This window comes from Phocoena phocoena, chromosome 2, assembly GCF_963924675.1.
Source record: "Phocoena phocoena chromosome 2, mPhoPho1.1, whole genome shotgun sequence".
Classification (NCBI taxonomy): Eukaryota; Metazoa; Chordata; class Mammalia; order Artiodactyla; family Phocoenidae; genus Phocoena; species Phocoena phocoena.
Window position 1 is genome coordinate 140,074,177 of NC_089220.1, and position 27,809 is coordinate 140,101,985.

At 41.6% G+C, this 27,809-nt stretch overlaps 1 protein-coding gene across 1 annotated transcript in view; it reads right to left on the minus strand.

Annotated features, from left to right (window-relative positions):
• IQGAP1 (IQ motif containing GTPase activating protein 1) overlaps positions 1–27,809 on the minus strand; it is a 100,256-nt gene that overhangs the window by 12,036 nt on the left and 60,411 nt on the right. The window contains exons 15-33 of the mRNA XM_065872052.1: positions 26,043–26,206; positions 19,000–19,090; positions 18,661–18,828; positions 17,576–17,718; positions 12,426–12,596; positions 11,636–11,719; positions 11,461–11,532; positions 11,296–11,365; positions 10,709–10,917; positions 9,841–9,996; positions 9,441–9,604; positions 8,563–8,787; positions 4,913–5,053; positions 4,736–4,820; positions 3,379–3,611; positions 2,656–2,788; positions 1,532–1,634; positions 670–805; positions 186–273 (exon numbers count right to left, since the gene is read on the minus strand). Of these exons, the coding sequence (XP_065728124.1) occupies positions 186–273; positions 670–805; positions 1,532–1,634; positions 2,656–2,788; positions 3,379–3,611; positions 4,736–4,820; positions 4,913–5,053; positions 8,563–8,787; positions 9,441–9,604; positions 9,841–9,996; positions 10,709–10,917; positions 11,296–11,365; positions 11,461–11,532; positions 11,636–11,719; positions 12,426–12,596; positions 17,576–17,718; positions 18,661–18,828; positions 19,000–19,090; positions 26,043–26,206 (2,636 nt within the window). The remainder of the gene's footprint in view (positions 1–185; positions 274–669; positions 806–1,531; positions 1,635–2,655; positions 2,789–3,378; positions 3,612–4,735; positions 4,821–4,912; positions 5,054–8,562; positions 8,788–9,440; positions 9,605–9,840; positions 9,997–10,708; positions 10,918–11,295; positions 11,366–11,460; positions 11,533–11,635; positions 11,720–12,425; positions 12,597–17,575; positions 17,719–18,660; positions 18,829–18,999; positions 19,091–26,042; positions 26,207–27,809) is intronic.

Below are 27,809 nucleotides of genomic sequence, written 5' to 3' on the forward strand. Positions count from 1 at the left end.
ACAACCACCTCTGGATTTAGGAACCAACAACTTTCTCAATAAGCCCTAAATGCCACCACATCCAGGCCCACCTTCCAGTGACCACCTCTCGCCACCTATGTCCCACCTCCTCAGCCTTGTCACATGCCTATCACAGGAGCACCTATGCATCTTACTGTGGTACCTGGTAAACCCCCAAACTTTACCTGTTCACTGGTGGCTGGTGTTTCTAGGATTTCAGTCAAGGTCTCTCCCGGCTGGAACCGGATGACATCCACAATCAAACGTTTTGTGCTAAAAGGAGGTGTGCAAAGCATTTAAACATTAGCAGGTGTCCTACTTCCTTCGAATGGACCTCAACAGGAGCAGAGCAAACACTACCTCACAGAGTCCCACTGGGCAGCCCTAATGCAAGGTACGCAAAGTCCCAGGCTTACTTACACAGTTATGACAGAGTGAGTACCAAGGTTAGGATTTCCAAGCTACAAATTCATTTCAGCATCTTATTAGCAAATAAGGCAAGTAAGCCCTGTGTCAAGTATAATACATGAGGTGACTGGAAATGTATGAGGCTTAAATGGCTGAGATGATCATTTTAGGGATGAACAAGAGGACTCATTCACCAAGACCAAGGGACAGAAGGGATCACTGGGCTACACTTACTCCATTCCTCCTCCTTCCAATACTCACTTCAGTAAGATGGTCCGAGCGTCCATTTCTGCATTCTCATCTCCAGGCACATCAAACTTGTTGGTCAGTGTGAGGGACACTTCTGTCTTAGCGAGTGCCTCCTTATTTGGGTCATTTAAATTGCCAGAGCCTTCTCCTAAAGTTTTGGGAGGGTAGAAAGAATCAATACCGTAAACAGAGGAGACATTGGAGAGCAGATAATAATTCAAGTAAAAGATAATGCAAGTTTAAGAAGGTAGTTGAATAAGCCTATATGTACACTGTGGTGAGGACACCTTTTACTGAGAAATAAAATATTATGCCAAATGATAAAGGCAAAGGATCCATAATAAAATAACTTAACAAATGTTTGAGAAATCATTTCAACGCTGTAACATTTCTCTCTCAAAATACTCTGTTCAGGAACTTCCCTGGTGGCACAGTGTTGACATTCCACACTCCCAATGCAGGGGGCCCAGGTTTGATCCCTGGTCAGGGAACTAGATCCCACATACATGCTGCAACTGAGAGTTCGCATGCCACAACTGAGGAGCCCACCTGCCACAACTGAGCCCGCCTGCCACAACTGAGGAGCCTGCCTGCCACAACTAAGACCCAGTGCAACCAAATAAATATTAAAAAAAACACTCTGCTCATTTCCTTTATAGGACTTATAAATTTCTAGTTACATGATTATATGTATCTATGCATTTAAAATGATCTCTTCCACTGGACTTCAGTTCCTAACAGATAGGGATCACATCTGTTTTCTTCCCTGATGTGTATTCAAAGCTTGAACAGTGTAGAAACAGAGAAGGTGACAATTACAGCACTCCTGCCAATCTCCTCTCTCAGCTTCTGGGCAGTTAAGTCAGAACTTTACCTATTAGGGACTCGATGGTGGGCACATCGCCAAGGTCATCCAGCAGCTCATGGATTGGATCATTGTGCTCCGGGGCAATGGCATCCTGGTGATCTAACAGGAGCTGCATCCAACATCCAGGGATCAATTCCATTTACACACTCAACCCACTAGCCCCCATCCCCATCCACAATGCCTAACAGCACAAAAGAGGTTAGATAACAAAACTCCCATATTCAAAGAACTGAAAAACCAATCCTCAACAAACTAACCCAAATAAACAATATGATATATAAAGCAACACATTGGCCCGTGATGAATGACATATGTTACGACATATGAAGAGGAAATACTGGTATTCTCTCAACCTTACAGATATAAAGGATTTAAACGTACCCTATATAAGAAAGAACAAGGAAACTCACAGACTTCAATATCCAAGTCATCAATATTCCCTACAACCAGTTCAAATGACTCACATTCATACTTTTACTTAAAGTTTCCAGTATATAATATCTTTTAATTCAGAAAAAAAGTGCATCAGATCAACATTATCATTATTTTAGGGGTATTCGGCAAAGCCTTAATAAGCTATTACCCCAGGTGACGTAGTCAGAAATGACAATCCCTGAAATTTCATTTTATTTCCTTATTTCCTGTTCTATATGCCCCCAAGGGGGGATGAATTATAAAAAATTGGGGAGGGGGGAAGAAGTACCCAAGGGAAAATCACTCAAAGGTGACACAAGGGAAAAAGCTGGTATTCTGGATCATGTTAGAAAAGTAAGACAGAGGGCCAGGGTAAAAAAAAAGGACCAATAAAAACAGTATTTTATCAAGTCACTATGTCAGGGGTCACAATGGAGATTCTGAAGCCCAGCCATGGGGATTTTGATTCAGCTGGCCTGTGGTGGGGTTCAGGAAACTTCATTTTTAATCACCAGCCCAGATGATTCTGATGCAGGTGGCCTGGGGATCACTTCAAGAAAGTTAAGGACAATAAGCAAAGGAAGATAAACAACAAGGCAGATGTGATGTCAGTAAGATCAAACTGAGATCTCTGGCTTCCAGAGATAGCAGGCAGCAGCCAGAGAAGGCAATTAAGACAGAGCAATGAAATTAAATCATTAAAGAAAAATACTTACAGTGTGGGTGTTGATGATTTCACCAATGGAAATGTAGATCACAGGTTTGGTGAGGGTCACTAAATCAGAGTACTCATCCACATTAAATTTATCCTGAAGCTCTGGGACATCACAAGCAGTTTGGAAAAACCGTCTGAAAATAAACACAGGAGCCAGGCCCCAACAAGTGACACATGTGTGAGAAGTTGATGAAGGACATCCCACAAACCTCTGGGGCAGTGAGTTCAAAAGAAGCCAGTCAAGACAGTTAATTCTAGAGAAACTGCTGCACGTTCGTTGTGCTTGACAGCCTTGGGACGTTGGTTCTCTTTCCACTTCGTTTTAGTTCTACCCACAAGAACTGTTCAACCATAATTTAAAATAGTTCTCAAACACCTGCGTTGTTAGCAGAACCAACTTTCTAAGACAATGTCCCGAACTCGAACTCTCAACTGAATGTTTAATTTACAAATATTAAAAGCACTCTCCAATTCTTCTCTGGTTACAAAGTAACACGTGCCTAACGTAGACCATTGTTTCTAAGTGAAGTACAGTCTATTTCATGGGAATACATTTTAATAGCTCAAACATCCTCTTCATCATCCCCTGGGGCTCTGAGCACATGAGATGTATACAACACTGCAGTCCAGGGAATGCTGGGTGTGGTATTTAATCTTGTCTTTACCTTCAGAGTTAGAAACACGCCCACAGAATCTTTCAAGTACCTTGTCCCTTTCCCCTTACCTGAATTTCTGGTAGGACTGGGAAAGATATTCGTTAATGATGCTTAAGTGAGCATTATCTCCCAGAAACATCTTATTGGAAGCTGCATGCTGAAGCATCTTTGCAATGGAGCCAAGATTTCGGCGTTGGTCTGTGGTAAGCTGGCCTCCTGCTGACAGGTCGATGATGTCAAAGGCATCAGGAGCAACAATGGCTGGATTCATGTATCGATAGTAAAGCAAGTTACCAATAATCTGGGAACAGAGGAAAAAGAAATGGGTGTTAAAAACCATTCCACCAAGTAAGCCATAAATGACTTTGCTAGCCAAGAAAACCAGAAAATGTGGTCCTGTGAGAAAAAATTAAACACTACACACACACACACACACACACACACACACACACTTTCCCTCAAGGCCTGAAACTAAAATGACCAGACAGCCCTTGGCTGGATGCAGAAAAAAAGAAAATGAGAACAGAACTGAAAATCACGACAATGAAAGAGCAGATTCAGAAGGTAAAAATGATAGACTTAAAGTCTGTTACTGAGCATTTTAGGGCATCCTTTGTTCACATACCATGGCAGCAAATAAGGCTGCTGTCAACCACATGCACTTTTCATTTTCAGGCAGATGGGCTTTCATTTTAAGAAGCTAATGAACATAGCTAAAATAAATCCTTGAACACGACCTAATTAGCAGAGCATAACCTGTCCAACCCCCATCATCCTCATGCTGAAGACTTCAAAGGTGCACAAGTTCATGCCTCTGAAATTAAAGTCACTCAACACACATCTCTTCCACAGAAGAATTCAAGGACAGTCACAGCATTTCCCCTGGAGTTTCATTCAGAAAAAAATAAAATTAATTCACCTGAACAGAAAGTCTAGAATCGAGGCCTCACTGTAGGAAAGCACAGAACTAGGAGAGAAGAAAAAAGCATTCAGATTAAAAAAAAGAAGAAGAAGAAGAAGGAAAAAAAAAAAGGAGGGAGCATAGCTGAGCAAGAAAGAATTATCAGCAACAGCCTTAGTGGAAACAACTGTGCTTGCTACCATTCACCTGGCCACCAGCAGAGGGAGCAATTCTTCAGCGAAAAGATAGGACTCAAAGAAATGTATCTCAAGACAGGAAAATCCATCTTCTCTACTTGTTTGAGGTCTGTGTGCCATTCAAACAACACAGGAACTATATAGGAACTAAAAGAGGTATGATTTACTATTTACAAACACTTTCAAAATCTCACAATCAACGGCAAGCTACTGACAAAATCTAGGTTAAGTTCCTTAATGAAAGTCTAAGGTCAGGCCTAGTCTTAGAACTTTTTCCTCAAAGGGCTATTATTGGTAGGGCAAGAATGTGCCAGCTTTCAGTCTCACCTTCAGCAGCTCATCTTCACCAGCATCAGGGAACTTCTCATGTAATGAGTCCTTCAGCACTTTGGCAATGAAGCGCATCCCGTAACTGTGGGGTGGACAAAACGTAGTGAGAAGGGCCGGGGAGCAGAAGGCCACTAATTCTGGGCTCAACAGGGGGTCACAGCTGACAGCACTCACGGGATTTTGTCCACAGAGCTGATGATGGCTGACAGGAACTTGTCCGTCACGGCCCGCATGTTCCTGATGGAGTTGTCTAACCGTGTCCTGACTTCTTCATGAGCCAGAGCCTGCTCTGGGGTCACATCATAGGGTAGTTTGCTGGAAAAGCAGAAATTATCCCCATGTATGTTAGACCAACAGCCAGGAACAGCCTGAGGCGAGACTGTGTCTTTCATAAACAGAAAGACCCAGAGAGAGTAGATAATTTTGTTGTGCTCGTAGAGCTGGTAAATGGTGGGGCCAGAATTGGGGCTCAGGTTTTCAACTGTGAATTGGGTGCCTTGAACTATGTGCCAGGCACTTGGGATAAAAGGTATTGGAGACATGAAAGCTTCTCGAGTCTCTCACAGTCTGGTGGAAGAGACACACAAATAAGTATCTGTAAACACACTGCACTACAAAGAAGAAGCTGACCAGAAGTGCTACAGTGCCGCAGAGAAGAGGCTTCGATTCAGACTGGAGGAATCAAGGAAGACTTCCATAAGGAAGGGACATATGAACTCAGGAAAAAGGGAGAAGGGTCTTCTGGGAAGGAAGATCAAATGCAAAGAAAGGGAAGAGGAAGGAGAAATGAGGGTGGAAGAGTAAACAGGGGCCAGATTATGGGGGGCCCTGTATATGATGCTAAGAAGTCTGGACTTTCCTAGAAGCCACAGAGAGCTATTAAGAGACAGATCTGAATTTTGAGGAGGATTGCTCTGATCCACCATGAGAAATGAACTAAAGATGGACAGTCACAGATGAAAGAGCTAGAAGACTAGTGCTACAGCCTGATCAAGAAATGATGAGAGCATGGGACTTCCCTGGTGGTCAGGTGGTTAGGACTCTGTGCTTACACTGCAGGGGGCGTGGGTTCGATCCCTGGTTGGGGAACTAGGATCTTGCATGCCACGTGGCATGGCCCAGCCCCCAAAAATATGATGAGGGCATGAACAAGGATGCAAGCAGTGGGGACCAAGGAGACAGATCTGAGAGATATTAAGGAGACACAATCAATGGGACATGGTGACCCTTTAGGTACTGGTGAGGGAGCTGACAGTTACATATAGGAACTGAAGCCAGAGGAGCTGATGAGATCATTCAGGAGAAGGCCCTGAGTCAGAAGGAACTGACAAGAGAATAGCAGATGTGCTAGAACACTGGGCCTAGGCTTAATTAGGAAGGAAACAAGGACAGGAGGGAGCTGAAAGACAAAAATGAATTGCAGGGGTCCCAGTGTGGTACTTTCAATGAGGTCAAAAAGCAGTAATGATTATCTTGGTGGCCTAAATCCAATTACAAACGTCCTAATAAGAGAGAGGCGGAGGGAGATTTGGTGCACACAGAAGAGGAGGCAATGTGGTGACGGGGGAGGGCAGGCAGAGACTGGAGTGATACAACCACAAGGCCAGGAATGCCAACAGCCACCAGAAGCTGAAGAGGCAGGGAATGGATTTTCCACTAGAGCCTCTGGAGGGAACACAGCCTTGCTGACACCTGATTTCACCCCTTTAATACCAATTTCAGATTTCTGGCCTCCAAAACTGTGAGAAAATAAATTTCTGTTGTTTTAAGCCATCAAGTTTGTGGTAATTCATCCCAGGAGCAATAGGAAACTAATACCAGCAAATAAGGACACAACTCCATTCGTCATATGGTAGCTGAATTACAAACACTGGTAGACTATGAACACAAAGATTCAGCAAAAATTAACAAAAGCATTCTGTCTGAAACAATTGGCTGTATTGAATTTATAACGGCATTTATATTTTGTAAGTTATGTACTTTACATCTTTTATATCAGTAAAATATAACTGTATACGTATACGACATTTTTAAAAAGGTAGCAATGAGCAAAGAGAATGAAAGTGTTAAACTAAATGGGTGTAGTCAGAAAACAGAATATTAAATTTCAAAGATTTTAGAGGTGAACACTGCCAAGAGGGACAACGTCCCAGTTTGCTATGAGTTTCGTGGCTGAAGCTCAAGGATCCGTGATGCTTACATGCTGCATGGGCTCCCACCACATACCACTACACCTCCCAGTTATCCATATTTTAAAAAATGTGTTAAAATCAATTTCCATTTTATGAAAAGCAAAATAAGACACGTTTCTGATAGGCACCTACAAGAAAAAATCTTGAAATACCTACTGGAATTTTGATCTAAAAATGACCAACTCATGGACCGGCAGAGGAAGTATCTTAGTACCCTTGAGCCTGTGTCCGTGGGGCTCCCATCTAGGGATGCCCTGAGCTTCAGTCAAACCTTCCCAGTCAACTACTGCAGTTGGCTGACCATATTCCAGGATTTGGGCCTGGTGCAGGTCAAAACAAAAATGGATTTTCCATCACACCCAGCAACGATCTGACTCTTGGGTGACAGGCTGACACAAAGCAGAGAACCAATCAGGGTTGGTTTCCACACGATTCCCAATAGGGGATAAGCCCTTTGTAGGAGTGAGCAGAATGTTCTGTTCTCTATCCAGGGTAACGTCCCCCTTTGCCTGGTGTCCAGGTACGTGGAAAGCAGCATTACTCAACATGTAGACCATTCTACCAATCAGTCCAAGACAGGATAAGGAGCTTGAGCCAGAATGTAATCAACTTCAGAATGGATACTTCCTTCATTGAGAAAGTCTTGCTATGGAAAAAAATGTCAGCTGAACTAAACAGTGTGTTTAGCGACACTGATGATCTACAGTTACTGGCCCACAGATCAAACTCTGAGTAGCAATCATATGGAGAGCTACTCCTCCCCTGTCCTCACCCAAGCTGGATAAAAATATTTTAAACCTTTTGGCCCTCTGAACTGTATTTTGCCAGCATTTCCCATATTCTACTGACACATTTTTCCTTTGGATGTGTTAACGCTGATGGTGAAAACTACCGCCCTGGCACAGAACTCTCCTGGATTATGTTAATTTAGTTAGTCCAACTCTCAGTATTCCAGGGCAGCTCATCATTCGCCCACACCAGCTCCTCTTCCCTTTAATGAAACACAGTGATCTCACTCAGATCTGTGCGAGTCTTCCCATCCAACTGCATCTCTGCTGGTGCCCAGTGTCCTTCCAGGTCCTAGACTCTCCCAAGCTCCTTCCACCTGACAGCATCCAGACATGAAGACTCTGCACCTAGCTCTTAGCAAAGCTGGCCCCACTGTACCCTTCAGGCCTCCACCATGTGATGGTTCACCTTCTCAGGGAGGCTCTCCCTAACCCCTCTAAGTTAGCTCCCTTTTGAATTCTCCATTACAGTTCCCTACAAAACATCATGAAACTCCCCTCAGTTTGCAACTTTATTTCTATGTACCTTTGTGTCATCTCTCCCACGCAATAAACTATGAACAGAGGGCAGGGAGCATGTCTTCTTCATTCATTATTGTATGTCTCATTCGTTATCGTATTATTGTAGGTGTATCTAACACAGTGTCTGGCACTTAGTAAGTACTCAGTAAATACTTGCTAAATAAGTGAATAAATTACCAAGTCAACTACTTAAAGACGGGGTTTCTAAGGAAAACCTATTTAAGCAATTACTAATTTATAAATCAAAGAAATGTTAACTGCTTAAAAAAGAGAGAGAGAAAATAATAAAAACATGAAAGAAAAGGTGTTGTGGTTACCATACCTTGCCTCTCCTGTCTGAGACTCCATCTGATTAACCCAAGATTTGTAAATATCCACAGGGTCAGTTTTGATATTGAGAGATTTGTCATCCATAATCTCCTTAACCACCGGGGCCAAGATCTGTCTCAGCGCATTCTGGCCCCTGGCCCCACGGTTGAAACTTACAACCATCTTAATAACTGTAGGATTTCCTGTCACGATTTCTTGAATCTGATCTACTTTTGACCTATAAAACATAAATACAAATTCAATTCAAACTAATCACAAATCTACCAACCTAAAGATCCTTCCTACTTAAAGATCCCATCTCCTAAAAACAGAAATATGATAGTTGGAAGGAAAGGGTTACAAGCTCTTTCTCTAGAAACACTCCCCAACACTCATCTGAATACCGCACCTTCCTGTTGTTGTTGCAAACTCAATCATAGGAACATGATCAGGTCCTTCATTAGCTAAAGATGTGAAATCTTCACGTTTGGACCAGCTTTTAAAAAATTCTATCTTAATACAGAATATTCCTAAAACTAATTTAGCAAATCTCTATCACCTCCCCAGAAACAGCGACACTTTATATTAGTGTTTATTATATTAGCTTATAATTAGCATATTAGTTTATATTGTGTATATATTATTAGTTCATATTGGTATACAGTATATATATAATTAATATATAATTAATTTGTATTTTCAGTATAATTAGTTTGTGTGAGTACATAATCTACATTATTACATTATAAAAGGTAAATGCTTCTTTAGAGTAAGTATCTCACACATGTCACAGTATTGAGAAAAGGCACAGGCAGGCCTGAATCTCAAACTATGAGCACCTATGACGGTGGGGAGGGGTCCCATGTATGCCCTGCAGAAATCTGTCCGTACTTGATTTCCTCCTGCAGTGCTGTCTTAAACAGCCGCAGGAGCAGGTACTCCTCTCGCTGGTTGGATGCATAGTTGTAGAGTGTGAAGATTACAGAGTCCATGAATTTGGTAGACTTGTTCTGGGGCATCTGAAAAATCAGCTTCGCCAGATAGGTGGGGTTGGTCTGAAACGAAAGCAAGGGATAAGTAATTTCTAGATGACATGAAGGCTGGCACAAATATTCAAGATTTTTCAGCTTGAAGGATTAGAAAGTACCTGAGTAATAAAGAAAAATAAGATAGCCCTTTGCTCATCTCTCAGTGGAAATCAGAAGGACTTTCACAGAGATCTATGCATAAGCTTTTCTTGAGAAAAGTAAATTAACTAAATTTTACAATACTAATTCCAGGAGCCACTCACCTGCAGTAAATAAAACAGGTGTTGATATGCTTCCAACTTCTCTCTCTTCTCCTTGCTCAAAGCCTTGAGACCTCCCTTCTGTTTATTTAACATCATCATATCAGACAACTGTTCCTTATTTTTTTTGGTAAGTTTTTTACTGTGGGAAACCACGTCCTATAAACAAACACATATACATAAATCAAAAAGCTTTCAAAGATGAAACGCTGGGCATTATGGAAAGGTCTTTTAGCACCTAAAAACTTTCATGAAGGTCTACTGTACTGGCAGATCCCCTAAATATTTTAGAATCACTACACTGTACCTTATTTTCAGTACATCAATCAAATCCATTCCTACTTCCATCTTCCTATAAAGAACCTCATCTATAAAAATGTCCATTGATTCAGGAAACCAACTTCTAGGAATCTATCTTACAAAGTCTTAAACACAATAAAAGCTACATATACATTGAAACATTAACTGCAGTGTTATTCCGTAATAATAAAAGTTGAAAATGTCAAATAGTCTAGAAAAAAAGAGGTAACTCAGATTATTTCCTGATAAATTATTACACTGCCACTAAAAATAATATTTATGATGACTTAACATATGGAAAGTATCTTATCCTCTATATTAAATTAAAATGTAGGATATAAAATGATTGTTAGGGTAGTGGAATTATGGGATGGTTTTTATCTACTTTTCTCTATTTAAAATTTTGTGATTAAATCACTTGATTTCTTATTTAGCTTAAAAAAAAAAAATGTATGGCGTTCGCTGAGAAGAAAGCCAGCCTCCTAATCCCTCCCTGCAAGTCTCCTAGGGAGAGACAGGGGTACCAAGCAGGACAATGTACCCCAAGGCCCTTACTGGCACTGGACCATACCTGTAGTGTAATTTTATTTTTCACTAGCAGTCCAATTTTGATATCCATGAGATTGAGGTCATTCTCCAGCTGCTGGTTAGAACGGATGAGGGTAATGACCTCTTCCCTCATCTTCATAAGATCAAGCTCCTCCTGAAAATCCTGGTCACTTTGGTCAAGCAGGTGGACAAATTTTCGGACCACAACCATAGGGGGATCCTCAGCATTGACTGACAGAAAGAAAGCATGTGTCAGACGAGGAATGGAAGCATCAATAAAATGGAAAACATCAGCACTGTCTTAAAAAAAAAAAAAAAAAAAAGCTCTATTCACACATAAGGTATTTGTTTATTTTTGAGATGTGCAAAGACAACCACCAAGTGCAGTGTTCCCAGTCATGCTATTGCTATGTTGTTATGTGGAAGGCGAATACAGCAAGCAACAAGACATCAAGTCACAGGTGAGCAATGGGGCTTAAGTCACAAACAGCACCCTGCCCCCCCAAGCCTTGCCTGCAGGACAAGAAAAGAGATCCGTGGAGAACACTCAGAACCTGACGGCTCTCAACCACTGCCTCAACTGTCCTCTGCTGAGCCACAGTTACTCACTGAGAGTCTTGTAGTCATCACGAGCTTTGTTTGCCCGAATAAAAGCCTGGATTTTGATAATGTCATTCATCTAAGAAACAAAAAAAAGAAATTCCTTTGTTGTTCTGTCCACCACAAACACAGCAAAACTAACTCTACTGGTCCTTGTTACCCAAGGGTACTCACATGGTCTCGGAAATACTGTAGGCGATCTCTGTAGCGCTTTCTAGCTTGATGCATCCTTGCCAAGGACTGAATCTGTGGAAAAGGAAAAGACGGTCCTGGAAATTAGAAGAGCCCTTCATCTCCACACATATCATGCTCACGTCCCACGTTGAGAAACCCTGCCTGGGCTACACACCTTTATAACTTCATCTTTATGGGAGCGCAGGTAAGCTAAGCGGTCCTGATACGCCTTCTTCTGCTTGTATCCTCGCCACTGCGACTGAAACCATCAAACATTACATGCGACACATTATTTCCCAAGGGTCAGAGGAAGTTAAAAGATTCTGTCTTGAGATACCATCCAAGTGCAATTCATGATGCAGCTTTAAAAAGGATCACGTCCACCAGTGACAGGGGAAGGGGGGCCTGGGCTGTACCTCCACCAGGAGAGCACACTGGCTAACTTCCACCTCCCTGATGTGAGCACAGCACTTCACACCTTAAAGTGCATCTGCACAGATGCTCTCACAGGCTCCTTACAACAAATCAGGTGAGGAAGGTAAGATAAATATTAGTATCCCCATTTACAGATGAGGACACAAACTTAGAGAAGAGGTTTACCACTACCTGGCAGTGCTGGAGCCATAATTCCTAACCCAGAATTGTTTCTGTGACATTGTGCTTCCCTGTCATTGAAGCAAGATCGCAGTTGCTTCTCTCAATATTCAAATCTGACACAAAGGAACAGTCTTAGAAGACAATGAGGTGCCCAAGAAGAACTGCCACTGAGCTGGACAACTCACCACACTAAACAGCAATGAGCACACATTGATTCCAATGGTAGGAGCGGAAGTGCTTGTCAGAAGGACAAGACTAAGAGGTCAGAAGACAGAGGACATACTCAGACATTCGATCGTAGGAGCTGACTTTTTATTACCCCTGCTCTAGAAGCCCACTTGCTGTCTGCATAATAGGCTCTGAAATACCTGAATGCAGGTGATGGCAGGGATTTGTTTCTTTAGGAAATTCATCCTGGATCGGAATTCCTGCCGAACTAAGTATCCCCTGAAGCAAGCCTGCAGCTTGGTGATCAAGCCTTCGTTGGCCAGCCAAAGCTGTTCTCGGTTATACGCAGCAGTCACCCCAGAGATGGAACTCTGAAAAAGCAATGGTCACGTGAGAAGACAAACACAGGTGAGAATGGACACAAATTTTTACACAGTATCACACAAACTAATGCTTAAGGCTTTCCAAGGCTATACTAGATCTTTAGCCAAGAAATGGGAATGCAGACTTCAGATCTATTTTTCAAGGCCAAGTTGTCCTCACATCCCCCCAAAAAGTCATAAACAAAAACTTCACCTTCTTTTACTTCACCTACCTAACACTGGCTGTGCCAGGAAGTGTGCTTGCTGATCTGGGGTCATTGCTGACAAGAAGACAGAGTAACAGGTGACAACACCAAGGCCCAGATCCCCTGGAATGACACAGAGGAGGGCCCTGCAAGGGAGTGGACAGACTACAAATCGTCTTGAGAAGTAGCCTAGAGTGTTTGAACTGTTACTACAAGCACTGGAGAACCAGAAAACTTGCAAACAGGAATAAAGCCATCAGATTTATTTTTAGAAAAGCAGCACTGTTAGCAGAGTAGCTGACAGATTAGCCTGAGTGGGTGAATTAGGATGCTGTTTTCGTATAATCCAAGTGGGAGAGGACCTGGCTTGAATGAGGGCAGGAGTGGTGAGAATGGTTAGTGAGAACACCTGGTTACCCACCTAATATCCATGGTATATGGATATACCATGGATCTCCCCGTCCTTGGTATCAGAGCCTTGAATTTTGTTTTTCCTGGGCAACAACGTGTGCAGTTAAAGACTGCACTAAATTCTGGAAAGCACTGATCTAGGTTACATATTAGAATAATCCAAAAAATGAGAGGAGGTGGAGTACACGGTCTGCAAGGAACTGGGAGAGAATAAAATCAAGAGACAAGATAAATGATAAGTTTGGGAAAAAAGACTTTTCTTTTGGGAAAAGAAAATGATGATGGATTCAGTGAAAATCCAGATTCACTGAAAGGGAGGAAAGTGGAGAGTGGGAGAACCAATTTGATGGTCACTGTTTTTTGTTTTGTTTTGTTTTCAGGGAGGTAGGAGGTTAGGTAACATGCTGAAGTGAGGTAACATCACTCCTCTGTTTAAAATTCTTAGGTCCAGGAGCCTGACTCCAGACTATACTACAAAGCAACAGTAATCAAGACAGTATGGTACTGGCACAAAAACAGAAATATAGAACAATGGGATAGAGGATAGAAAGCCCAGAGATAAACCCACACACCTATGGTCACCTTATCTTTGATAAAGGAGGCAAGAATATACAGTGGAGAAAAGACAGCCTCTTCAATAAGTGGTGCTGGGAAAACTGGAAAGCTACATGTAAAAGTATGAAATTAGAACACTCCCTAACGCCAATACACAAAAATAAACTCAAAATGGATTAAAGACCTAAATTTAAGGCCAGACACTATCAAACTCTTAGAGGAAAACATAGGCAGAACACTCTATGACATAAATCACAGCAAGATCCTTTTTGACCCACCTCCTAGAGAAATGGAAATAAAAACAAAACTAAACAAATGGGACCTAATGAAACTTAAAAGGTTTTGCACAGCAAAGGAAACCATAAACAAGACCAAAAGAAAACCCTCAGAATGGGAGAAAATATTTGCAAATGAAGCAACTGACAAAGGATTAATCTCCAAAATTTACAAGCAGCTCATGCAGCTCAATAACAGAAAAAAAACAATCCAATCCAAAAATGGGCAGAAGACCTAAATAGACATTTCTCCAAAGAAGATATACAGATTGCCAACAAACACATGAAAGAATGTTCAACATCATTAGAGAAATGCAAATCAAAACTACAATGAGATATCATCTCACACCAGTCAGAATGGTCATCATCAAAAAATCTAGAAACAATAAATGCTGGAGAGGGTGTGGAGAAAAGGGAACACTCTTGCACTGCTGGTGGGAATGTAAATTGATAAAGCCACCAGGAGGTTCCTTAAAAAACTAAAAACAGAACTACCATACGACCGAGCAATCCCACTACTGGGCATATACCTTGAGAAAACCATAATTCAAAAAGAGTCATGTACCAAAATGTTCACTGCAGCTCTATTAACAATGGCCAGGACATGGAAGCAACCTAAGTGTCCATCAACAGATGGATGGATAAAGATGTGGCAATGGCTTCCCTGGTGGCGCAGTGGTTGAGAGTCCGCCTGCCAATGCAGGGGACACAGGTTCGTGCCCTGGTCTGGGAAGATCCCACATGCCGTGGAGCGGCTGGGCCCGTGAGCCATGGCTGCTGAGCCTGCACGTCCGGAGCCTGTGCTCTGCAACAGGAGAGGCCACAACAGTGACAGGCCCGCGTACCGCAAAAAAAAAAAAAAAAAGATGTGGCACATATATACAATGGAATATTACTCTGCCATAAAAAGAAACGAAATTGAGTTATTTGTAGTGAGGTGGATGGACCTAGAGTCTGTCATACAGAGTGAAGTAAGTCAGAAAGAGGAAAACAAATACCATATGCTAACACATATATATGGAATCTAAGACAAAAAGAAAGATCATGAAGAACCTAGGGGTAAGACGGGAATAAAGACACAGACCTACTAGAGAATGGACTTGAGGATATGGGGAGGGGGAAGGGTAAGCTGTGACAAAGTGAGAGAGTGGCATGGACATATATACCCTACCAAACGTAAAATAGATAGCTAGTGGGAAGTAGCCACATAGCACAGGGAGATCAGCTAGGTGGTTTGTGACCACCTAGAGGGGTGGGATAGGGAGGGTGGGAGGGAGGGAGACGCAAGAGGGAAGAGATATGGTAACATATGTATATGTATAACTGATTCACTTTGTTATAAAGCAGAAACTAACACACCATTGTAAAGCAATTATACTCCAATAAAGATGTTAAAAAAAAAAAAAAAATTCTTAGACCCAGGACTTTCCTGGTGGCGCAGGCAGTGGTTAAGAATCCGCCTGCCAATGCAGGGGACACAGGTTTGAGCCCTAGTCCGGGAAGATCCCACATGCTGTTGGAGCAACTAAGCCTGTACGTCACAACTACTGAGGCTGTGCTCTAGAGCCTGTGAGCCACAACTACTGAGCCCACGTGCCTAGAGGCCATGCTCCACAAGAGAAGCCACCGCACTGCAACGAAGAGTAGCCCCCGCTCACTGCAACTGGAAAAAGCCTGCGCACAGCAATGAGGACCCAATGCAGCCAAAAATAAATAAATAAAATAAATTTATTTTAAAAAAAAATCTTAGGTCCATACACAAAACACTAAGCAGGACTGTCTCTGTGGAGGTTAGTTAGATTCTCAAAGGTGTACACGACCCAAAAAGAGTTAAAAATCACTCTGCTGGAAGATCACCCTGGCCTCCTTCAAGTGGCCTGTCGGGTCCTTGCCTCTCTTCTCTGCCTCCTCCACTTCGCATGCCAGTCAAAGGACCACTCGTCCTCCCTGAAATGGCCCATGTTCCTCCAGTCCTTGATGTCCTTCCCCACACTGTCCTTTCTGTCCAGAATAGACTTCCCTCTGTTTCTCATCTGCTAAAATGTTATCTATGCTGTCTTTCTCCAGGATAGAATTAACTGCTTCCTTAACATTTCCTCTATTTTACTGTTATTAGAGCATCTATTTCTCTCTGTCTTACATTGCAGTACTCAGTTCTGTGCCTGCTATTTTTACCACGATATTGTTAATAACTGGAAAGTAGAGACTCTGATACATCTTTATAGCCCCTCAACGCCCAACAGAGAGAGAGTTCAATGAGCTTAGTTAAATTTAATCACCTGTGAAACCATTAGCAGTGAAGATGAAACACTGGGAAGGTACGAGACTATAATTTCCCTCAGAGGAGAACTTTAATAAACACAAGATAGAAACTCATTCCTCTGATAGGTGAGTTCTGAAGAAAGGGACTATTTCAGTTTTTACATATGTGAACATTCCATTTTTTTCTATACAGGATTTGGGAATAACTGCCCAATGGAAGTAGATAACGTTTTTAAAAGTCCTTTACTGTCCCTTCTCTCTAGGAATCTTTGTGTGTATTAATCATGTGTCTAATCATGACCCACAGGAGCCTACTGAACAACTTCCCTCAATATATTTCCCTCTCCTTTCATGTACATTAGACAACTCCAGTTTGATAACCACGAGCTTAGCACCAGGTAACGTTGGAAGTGCTCAACAGCCTGTCAAGGACAAAGTAAGAGGCCATTACATACAAGGACTGCAAACTTAGTACCTCACCTTAAAAACTAACAGTGGGCATAAGGTAAGTACACACACGACTGAAACAAATCCAAGTTGGTTAAATTCTAAATGAATACAAAGGCTATGGGGGGGGACTTGAAATGAAGATGGAGAGGGGAAGGAAAAGGAATTTTAATAAGAGTTGTAGAGGAGGTGACACTTTGAGATGGGTGTGCCTGGAAAGATAAAATTTTGACAGATGTAGATGGCAGGGGAGGGACATCTCACGACAGCAGGAACTTTGTTTCGTTCATGACTATATCTCCAGTGTTTAGAAGAGGGTCTGGTACATATAGGAGGTATTCAGGAACTGCTGAATGAGGAAATTCTAGTAAGAGTGAACAGCATAAGCAAAGACACGGGATGAGAAAGAAGCACTTTAAAAGCTGCTATAAGAAAAAATGCTAACTTTATGTGAAAGTGCAGGTTATATTCTAACATAGTACAGTTGGAATCTGTGGAATAGTCAGAAAAGAGATTAAAAATGTACACTGGGAAAGAGTAAGAGTAGTTGCATTTAATGAGAAGTCAGAGCAACTTTTTTTGTTCTTTGCTGGATCATCCAGTTTTCTTTAAAAAGCACACAATTCATCTGACTTAAGTCTATAATCCAGATGTTTTACTAATTTAGGCCTTAAGCACTCCCACTGGAAAAATTACTCCAAAGTAGTTTGTTATTAGCCTTAATTTTAGTCTAGGGCTTCTGACCACATGCCCTGTTCCTCCTAAGTAGTATTACCTCTAAAATACAGGTACTTTCCCTCAGCTTCTTCTTTTGTAAATAAATGAGACCTACCTGGATCTCCTCCCGAGAAAGCTGCATAGAATTTTGCACAAAGTCTGGGGGTTCATCCCATCCTCCTTCCAGCGTCTTCAGATTGTGGTAATAATAATAGCCACCTTTTACCCAGTGCTTCACCCACTTGCTGTTATAATCTCCTGGCAGAAAATAAAGGAAAGATGAAAGAAACCCAGAGCCACACTCCCCACATTCACATGTCTGATACCACAGGATTGTTGTGGTAAGGGTTAACAAGCTGAATGCAGACCATTCCAAAACCTGTCCCTGGGTCTATGAGAGTAAAGAGCAATCCTAAGTCCCTCTTAAATTATGACTTTGGGGCTTCCCTGGTGGTGCAGTGGTTGAGAGTCCGCCTGCCGATGCAGGGGACACGGGTTCGTGCCCCGGTCTGGGAGGATCCCACATGCCGCGGAGCGGCTGGGCCCGTGAGCCATGGCTGCTGAGCCTGCGCGTCCAGAGCCTGTGCTCTGCAACAGGAGAGGCCACAGCAGTGAGAGGCCCGCGTACCACAAAAAAAAAAATAATTAATAAATAAATAAACTATGACTTTGTAATGTCTCATTTAGCTCATTCATATCCACAGTATAAAAAGAAAATACCTATGAAGTCCAAATGGGGAAATCAACCTTGACTGCCTCTGTTCCTTCCAAAGCCTATACCTAAGTAAGACCTTGTGCGTCAGAAAACTATTGTGATAAAAGACTTACAGCCATTCAGCCTCTCTAGTTAATTTTAAAAACAGGGCCATGAAACGGGATGAAAAATCGTATCTTTATTCCCCTCTTTTTGCAGATAAAACTTTTAAATATCCACAGGCTTAGGTAATCAGAACTACTAACACCCTATGAAAGATAAACGTTTTCAGAAAACTGACCTTTTTATTAACATAGCCACCCTCAAGGGGAAGAAAAAGAATATTTTCAAAAATAGGAATATTATCTCCTTGGGTCTTTAAAATAAGCCTAATACTGTACTTCTGAAGTACCCTTTCCCTATAGCTTGTCCCTTTGCTCTACATCTGCCCTGTGATATTTTCATGTTCTTACTTTCAGGGCACATATTTATTTACCCAAACTCACCTGCTGCCAGTTTTTTCTTTTTGGCTTCAGCAAGGTCACTCTGGTAAGTTTCACCACATTCGGGGATGACGCCATACAAGCCGACATCAGGGGAACGAAGGGCACTCAGTGTTTTTCCTACATTGCCTTTCTCCACTGCTTCATTAATGGCAAAGATTCCTAAGGCAACTATCCCAGAAGAGAATTGTTACTGGAATAGTTTAGAAGGTGTCTAGATTCACCTACTAGCAAACTGTTCCCCCTACATCTTTCTATCTTGGTCAAGCTGAGTTCTAAGATACGGAGCACCTCGCCACCCGCACTTTCCACCAGAGTAGAAATAAAACAACTGATACATACACTTCTGTGCTTCTTGGGTGTCTTTGTTGGACTGCCAGATTCCACCTTGAATTTCATCCAACCATAACACAGCTGACTCATCCTGGGTTTCCTACAAACCATTAAAAGCAAAACAATACTACAGTCATCAAATCAGGGTACATGTCATGATGGCGGCTTCTGAGACTCAATTAGAGATAGAGGAAGACGTTTCCAACATACAAGACACATGGAATAGTAAACTGGAAGAAGCCGGGCACCAAAAAACTGGTAAAGGGTTACAAGAGAAATATCACAGATGTAGGTGATGGATATAAGAAGATGGATTCAAGTTGTTCAGGAGGACAAGAGCTGCTAGAAGGGGCAAAACGTCCCAACTGGGAAGGGGCATAGGGACTTAAATACTGTGACAAGCACCATGACATGAAGTACTTTTTAGAAAGCCTCCTTTGCCAACAATATTCAGAAGGAGTTAATATTCTCTATGACTACTGTTTTTAGGACTATCAAGACGTTATCACATGTGAAGCCAGGAGTCACTATAGGCAATTTAATCTTATCACCAGCTTATATTCTAAAACTTGAAAGTTATATCAGTTGTTGGAAACTTAAAAACACATTTTCACACAGAAACATAATAAATGGTGATTAGTTTTCTCAGCATGGCCAACAAAAGCCTCTCTAGTCCATAGTGTAGTTTGAGCTGAATACTAGGGACAGAGGTGAAATAGAAGTGGAGTCTTTTTCTCCTTCTAGACAAGGCACCTCAGGTTTTAAAGTGTCCAGGTTGAGAGTCATGTCTGAGGCAATCTTGACAGACCCAACAAAAGTAACTGTTCCTGAGGCTTGAGCTAATAGCAATTGGGATAAATAGTAGCTCAAAAATCCATCGAGACTACTTGATGTAAATATAATTTGCCAAGGCACCAATGAGGCGGCTGGGATCAGTAACTATAACTGTGTTGCCAGGTGAGGCAGGGTCTGGGCTGTGGGGCAATATGGAAAGTTTCACTGCCTTCTGCAGGCCCAGCAGTTGAAGTGCAAAACCTTAGAGGAGGCTTGGTTTTCCTCCTGCGTTACTGGGGAGAGATACACAATATTTCACTCAGCAGAGCCAAGCAGTCACAAACCCCCGCAATTTATAAAGTGCCTTGGAGACAGGGTAAGGCCAAAGGAAGGCATCTGAAATCGAAAGATGTCTCTGTATTTCAGAGTTTTAGAAAGATCATTTAACTTACAATCATAAGAGGCACCATCCCAATTTAAGAAGCTTATAGTCTTGGGAAAGGAAAAGAGTAACCCGATAAATAGAATGCAAGAACAAGTCACCTAATAGCTGCAGAACTTAGCACTTTTCTACCACTGCTCAGCTTCTGTTACTGAAAATAGAAAATGGCCACACATGATTTCCTAGAGTCATACGAATAAATACTGGCAATGCTAAGCAATAGTTTCAATACGAGACGATACAATGAGTCAGCAACAACTTAAACTGAGAAGTCATAAGCTAGACGGCTGAAGGTGCAGTCTCCAAGAGAAGTGGCATAAAAACCCTTGCACCCCCAAAGCAAGTATTTCCACAGAACCAGGCCACTTCTGGCTCAGTTTTAGGCTAATGCACGCGTCAGACGGCTCTGAGCAGAGTCTACTGTAAGCAAAGCTTGGGGGCTTGGCACAACCCTCCTTGCATCCAGAGAAAGGTGCAGCTTATCATGATTTCTGACCATTCAGAGTTCTGTCTTCTCTGCCCTGGACAGACTAAAGCAGAAGGATTAAAGCAAACACTTCCATACATACTCCCCCCTAAGAAACAAGGTACAGAGCTGTGGTGTGAGATGAGGAAAAAAAAACAACAACAATGGAGCAGTACATCAGGGGAAAATGATATATAGAAATACCCCTCACCAGACTGAAGGAGGCAAGATCGGTGACATACACCTGCTCACCCCAGTGTGAGGAAAGAACAGGCTCTCTCTGCTCCAATTAGATCGAATAAGATGACAAAACCCAACATCCTCCTGTTAAAGTTTGCTCTAAAGATTAACTCAAATCACTCAGTAGAGAGTTAAAACCCTGAACGACATATTGTGGAGAATACTGAGATAAAATAGATTTAATGTGAAAATGCTATATACTGAAATAACATCCCCTAACAACTCTGACTGACACTTAGAAGCACACTGACTGCATTTTAGAAGAGGTAAAGAGATAGGGACCAGAGATAAGAACCAAACGAGTGGGCAATGACTAGAGGTAAAAGAGGTGGAGAAGCCACAAGATATGGCGAAAAGAAAGGGAAAAGAGATGAAAGAATGGCTACCATACATATATGTGTGTATATATTCAGAAAGCACAAACACACACACTTGCAAAGGGCACTTCTCACCCCTTAAAACCTCCTTAAAAGTCTCTCCTATTATATGTGGCATGGATGCGTGTGTCATGATTGATAAAATATTACACATATGTATTGATAATATATATGTAACATATTATAGATACATATATGTGTAACATAAATATGTTTTATCGCTCACCACATATGTAAACTATGCTATATATACATATAAACCACTCCATACCTACCATATACACATGTAAACACACACACATGAATCTATACAACATATTTATCAACACAAGCACTGATCAACCAGAGTGGAGCAGAGATCTTATGGCCCCTTGCTGGTTTAGGTGTTAATCCTCCAGTTGCTCAGAGCGGAAGTTCAGGGAAAGAGCTAGAACTGGGGGTGGAACACATTTGGGAGGCCTGGGACAGGAGCAATGTACCAAACAAAAGTATTCAATATTCTAACAACTGGTACAGCCATGTCAGTGCACACCAGCTGATTTTTAGCTACAGGCATGTATGCCTGTCTGTGTACACTCAGACTGTGGAGTGGGGGAGGAGAGGCCAGACTTAAAAATCATTCATATTTGTAATTATAAAATGAGTTCCTTGAGAATTCCTGATATCTCTGTCTTGGCATTCAAACAATACTACCCAGTGACCAGTAATCTACTTTTAACAAGTATTCCAAAGGCACTAAATTTAAATGAAGAGAGAACTGACAATGGTGAAAACAGTAGAGGAAGGACCTCTGAATATCCCCTCCTACATAAAAGCAACAAAAACACTGACAAAAGTCATCAGAATCAACTTTTTCAAAACTATAGAAATGAACCAAAGGCTTGCAGCAATCAGAGAGTTTATTCAAGAACAGTTGACTCTCAGTAAGAACAGTGAGGCCTATGGCACTTAAACTGCCCTATTCCCATTTGTGCTCTGCCCACCCCCCTCCGCCCCCACCCCATAAACACCTACCTCCTTCAAAGCCCTATCTATTCCCACAGAACTGTCATTAGTTGCCATGTTAGGTAGTTCCCTGGAAGACCACAGCTAGGCTGTCTTTATTTGACCTTAGAGCTTGCCCAGTGCAAACAGCCTTTTCTCCAGGGGTATTTGTCCAAAACAGAGGTAACTGCTTCACATCACAGATGCCTGGGGCAGTGGGTAAAAACTTAGGCAAATAATAGGTTAACCAAAAAGCTTAAAAGGAAAAGCTAGAGATTGAGATGTCCACAGAGAGCTTTGAAAAGCTCTGACAAATTCCTGGGATGGGAATCTAGAAGGTCATAGTGCATTACAGGCTATGCACATGCTCAGAAGAGATCTGATAAGGCTGTAAGCTCTGACCTCTGGCTGACCTTGAGGCTCTGGGCAAGCATGAAGTGAAGGGTAAAGCAAAATTGTAAACTGCCTGGCTGAGAGTCGAGGGCATGCCCCAACACACACAAAGCCCCTCAGCAAAGGCTAGGAGCTTTATTGGTTCTAGGCATTTAAGGAAATTTCTGACTAATCATTAGCTGACCACTAGCTAACCAAGCAGAGACTTCAGTGGACACACATGACAAAGAATACAGACTTGAAAATCACTAAACAAACAACAGCAGATACAAACAGGGACAACTATAAACCCTGAGGAGGGGGTAGAATCTGATTTCCAAAGTTGACCCATTATTATTAAAATGTCCAGCTTTCAACCAAAAATTACAAGACATGCAAAGAAACAAGAAAGCATGGTCCAAACAGGAAAAAAACCAGACAACAGAAACTGTCCAAATTGAACTTAGTAGGCAAAGACTTAAATCAGCTCTCTTAAGTATGTTCAGAGAACTAAAGGAAACCATATCTAAAGAACTAAAGGGAAGTATGAGAACAATGTCTCACCAAATAGAGAATATACATTTTTAAATAAAGAACCAGATTAAATTATGGAGTTGAAAAATGCAATAACTGAAATGAAAAACTCACTAGAGGGATTCAGCAGATTTGAGTAAAGAGAAGATATATGCATAATGGAATTCCCTAAAGGCAAAGAGAAAGAGGCAGTTTACTTGAAGAAAATCTGAACAGACCTATAACAAATATAGAGATAGAATCAGTAATCAAAACATATCCCACAAAAACAAAACCAAAAATTCAGGACCATATGTTTTCAACGGTGAATTCTACCAAATGTTTAAAGAACTAATATCAATCCTCTACAAATTCTTCTAAAACATAAAAGAGGAAGGAACACTTCCCAATTCATTCATTCTATGATACCAAAACCAGACAGAAAGATATTACAAGAAAAACAGATCAAATTCAAATTAAGATCTTTTGCTTGCTAAATTTGGAACTCAGATGATTATTTTTAAAACTACTCCCAAGAGGTACTTAAAAGCTGAGCTGAGGCTTAAAAAAAGACAATTACACCTAAAGTATAGTCTACCCATCTGAGCACAGCACTGTTAAGCACATTTTCCTCTAACTCTCCCCTTCCTCTGCCTTTGATGAACTCTGAAAAGTTATTCCACAGCAAAAGGAAATGCTTCAAACTCTAGTCACATCCTCTAATAAAAGTTTAACTCCTATGATCCAAACAAAAGGAGCAGTAAGGCCCATCACATGCGTGAGAGCTGGTACAAATTATATCCTCAATCTACTTTCCTTTTTTAGACATGGACTCAGACCTAGCTTATTCTTTCAAAGCCCATTCCTCTGTCAGTTGGATCGGATATAAGACTCTTTTTGGACTAATAAGGCAGCAAAAAATAACACTACCACCACTGGCCTACAGAGAATCATTGCAGGCAGGCCCCAGGTTAGAGATTCTGAATTAGCAGAAATAGAATTAATGCTTAGGAATCTGTATTTTTAAAATGACTTTTACAGCATTCTAGTCATCAGTCAAGTTTGGGAAGCTCTGATCCAGTAAACTGATATCAAAGACAGGCCTCTATTTACAGCTTCCCTACAGCCAACCGCTTCTCACTTGAGTAAGTAAAATCAGTTAATGCCTTTGTCTAGATTTCCTCGCTACAAAATGGGGGTTGTGATTCAACCTTCACCACAGGATCAACTGACATGCATAGCAATGACCCTCTTTTTTTTTTGCTGTACGTGGGCCTCTCACTGTTGTGGCCTCTCCCATTGCGGAGCACAGACTCTGGACGCGCAGGCTCAGCGGCCATGGCTCACGGGCCCAGCCGCTCCGCGGCATGTGGGATCTTCCCGGACCGGGGCACGAACCCGTGTCCCCTGCATCAGCAGGCAGACTCTCAACCACTGGGCCACCAGGGAAGCCCAGCAATGACCCTCTTAAAAGGAACCTGGTACTTGCTACACTTATATGTTTAGGACACAGTAATGTCAACTACTCTCATGACAATGGAATCAAAGGAGATCTATCAACATTATATTATCCACAGCTCCTCCCCCACAACCCAAACTTCTAGAGCCCACAAGGCTGTCGGTGTACACTAGCTCCCTTAACACAAAAGCCCTGATCTGTTTTACCACTTTTGGCTTCCCAGAAGGAATCTGACCCCCTGAATTAAGAATGTCTTTTAGGGCTTCCTAAAGCAACATGGCAACTTCCTATTCAGCAAGAGGACTAAAAAAGGAGTAAATCTCATCCATTTCCTCAACAAACTAGCTGAGAGGCAAGACAAACTTTTTAAAAGATGGGTTTGTATTACAATTACTTTGGAGAACAGATTCATAGCAGCATTATCCCTAATAGCCACAAAGTGGAAACATGATCACTGACTCATGAATAGATAAATAAAATGTGGTACAGCCATACAGTGGAATATTATTCAACAGTAAAAAGAAAATACTAATACATGCTACAGCTTGGATAAACCAAGCTAAGAGAAAGAAGCCAGTCACAAAGGACCACACATTGTATGATTCCATTTATACGAAATGTCCAGAATAGGCAAATCCACAGACAGAAAGTAGACTGATGGTTACCTAGGACTGGAGAGATTGAGAGAAATGAGGAGTGACTACCTACACAGGTTTCTTTTGGGGGTGATGAAAATGTTCTAAAATTGATTGTGGTGATGGTTGCACAATTCTGTGAACAGACGAAAAAACCACTGAATTGTACACTACAAAACAGTGAGCTGTATGGTATGTGAATTATATCTCAATAAAGCCATTATTTAAACTAAAAAAAAAGAAACTTTACGGCATTACCTACTAAAGCTTAACATATGTATTCCCTATGACCCACAAATTCCACTTCCAAATGTATACCTAATAGAAATGCATACATATATTTACCAAAAGACATGTGCTAGAATAAATCAGGATAGTGGTTTATTCCTGGGGAGTGGGGAGGTGAATAAGGATATAAGGGGGTTTCTTTTAATGCTTTTTATAATCCGAGCACCAATTACACAGGTATGCTTACTTCTGAACATTTATACAACCGTACACTTAAATAACTGACACATTTTTCTGGATCTTATATTTCAATAGAGAATTTCTTTAAAGAGACACAAGAGATGTGTCTATAACCATAACAACAAAGGACAACAAAAAAACCAAATATGTAAAATAGCATAAGCTTCTGGAGGGCAGAGTCTATGACTCTTATGCGTCCCTCCAGTGCTCTGAATCTAAGGGTGCCCAGGAAATAGTCATTGAGAGAAGACCCTTACCTCTATCTCCGTTCTAGGAGGGATGAAGTTCTCGGAACAAAAAGGGACAATTTAGTGCCACTCACCTGGGCTTTCTCTCTCTTTGCTCTGATCAGCGTGTCTTGGTAATGCTGGGCCACTTCTGTAAGGACCCCCTCGAGTTTAGCTGCAGGAATCTGCAGGGCCTGCAGAGTCTTTTGGGCATCACCTTCATCCAGGGCTTCATTAATTAAACCAATGGCTAAAATCCCTAAATATGAATGGACAAAAGGTTATTTTTTAGATTAAGAAATTGTATAAATAAAACAGTCTTTAAACATGGTAAGTGACCATAAATCCTCTATCCAAGAGTTACCATGATTCAAACTACAATTTGTCATCCATAATATTAAGCAGCATTTAAATCTTTTTCCTTTAAATTTAGTGGTTTTTTTCATCTAAGTAAACTCCCCTATATCCATATTCCTATTAAAATTTCAAGTCCTTTTGTTTTATTTTTACTTGCCCTATCTTAAGAGTGATGAGGATTTTGATGAAACTGGCTTTATAAAGGATAGTTTTCAAGTATACTCCAATGTGTGATCAAAACCATTCTTGATTCACAAAAAGTCAAGAGTTCAAGGGATCTTAAAAGTCACCTAGTGGGACTTCCCTGGTGGCACAGTGGTTAAGAATCTGCCTGCCAATGTAGGGGACACGGGTTCAAACCCTGGTCCAGGAAGATCCCACATGCCGCAGAGCAATTAAGCCCCTGTGCCACAACTACTGAGCCCGCGTGCCACAAATACTGAAGCCCATGCCCCTAGACCCCATGCTCTGCAATAAGAGAAGCCACCGCAGTGAGAAGCCCATGCAACACAACGAAGAGTAGGCCCCGCTCGCTGCAACTAGAGAAAGCCCACACACAGCAACGAAGACCCAACGCAGCCAAAAAAAGAAATAAATTAAAAAAAAAAAAAGTCACCTAGTTCAACATTTTTATAGAAAAAAAAAAGATGAGTCTTAGGAATCTCCTCTCCTACACCACACAGCAAACAAGTAAGAGAAAGAGAATCAAAGCTCAGGGTCTCCTATTCCAAGGGAAGGCTCTTCCCACTAAATCACTGAATATTTCTCACAGGAAACACTAATTAAAACTAGAAACAGTCACTCCTCAGCTATCTCATCCAATTGGACTACTTTTGTAAAGACTGTTGTATAATAAAAAATTTGGCTGGTCTTTGTCCCTGGTTTCTGGAAAGGAGGCTCTAAACCCTTGGAATTTCCCAAGTGATAGGAGTATCTTCATTATCCATAGTGGGCCCCTAGGGCCACACCTGAGTTTATGCCAACCAGGTGACTGCTGGTGGGCCCCTAGAAACTTTTGGGATAGGGGCTGGTCGTGCTGGAAAGACCAACCATGTGATTAGAAGATTGGGGCTTTGAGCCATGTGATCTCAGAATATCAGCCCAGCTATTCCAGGGAGGAGAAGCAGACTGGAAATTGAATTCAATTACTTGGCCAATAGCTGGCCATAATTCAATCCATTATTTGTATGGAACGAAGCCCCACTAAAAACTCTGGATATCCAAAGCTCAGGTGAGCTTCCCTGGTTGTGATACTCATCAATGTGATACTCATCAATGGGCTGAGAGGGCAACACACCCTGAGGATACAGAAGCTTTGAATTTGGGACCCTACCAGACATTGCCCTCCTGTTCTCTTCTTTTGACTCATCCTGATTTGTATTCTTTACAATAAAACTATAACCGTAAGTATAGTGCTTTCCTGAGCTCTGTGAGTCATTCTAGCCAATTATTGAACCTGAGGGGATAGAGGGAACCCCTGAATATATAGCCAGTTTTTCAGAAGT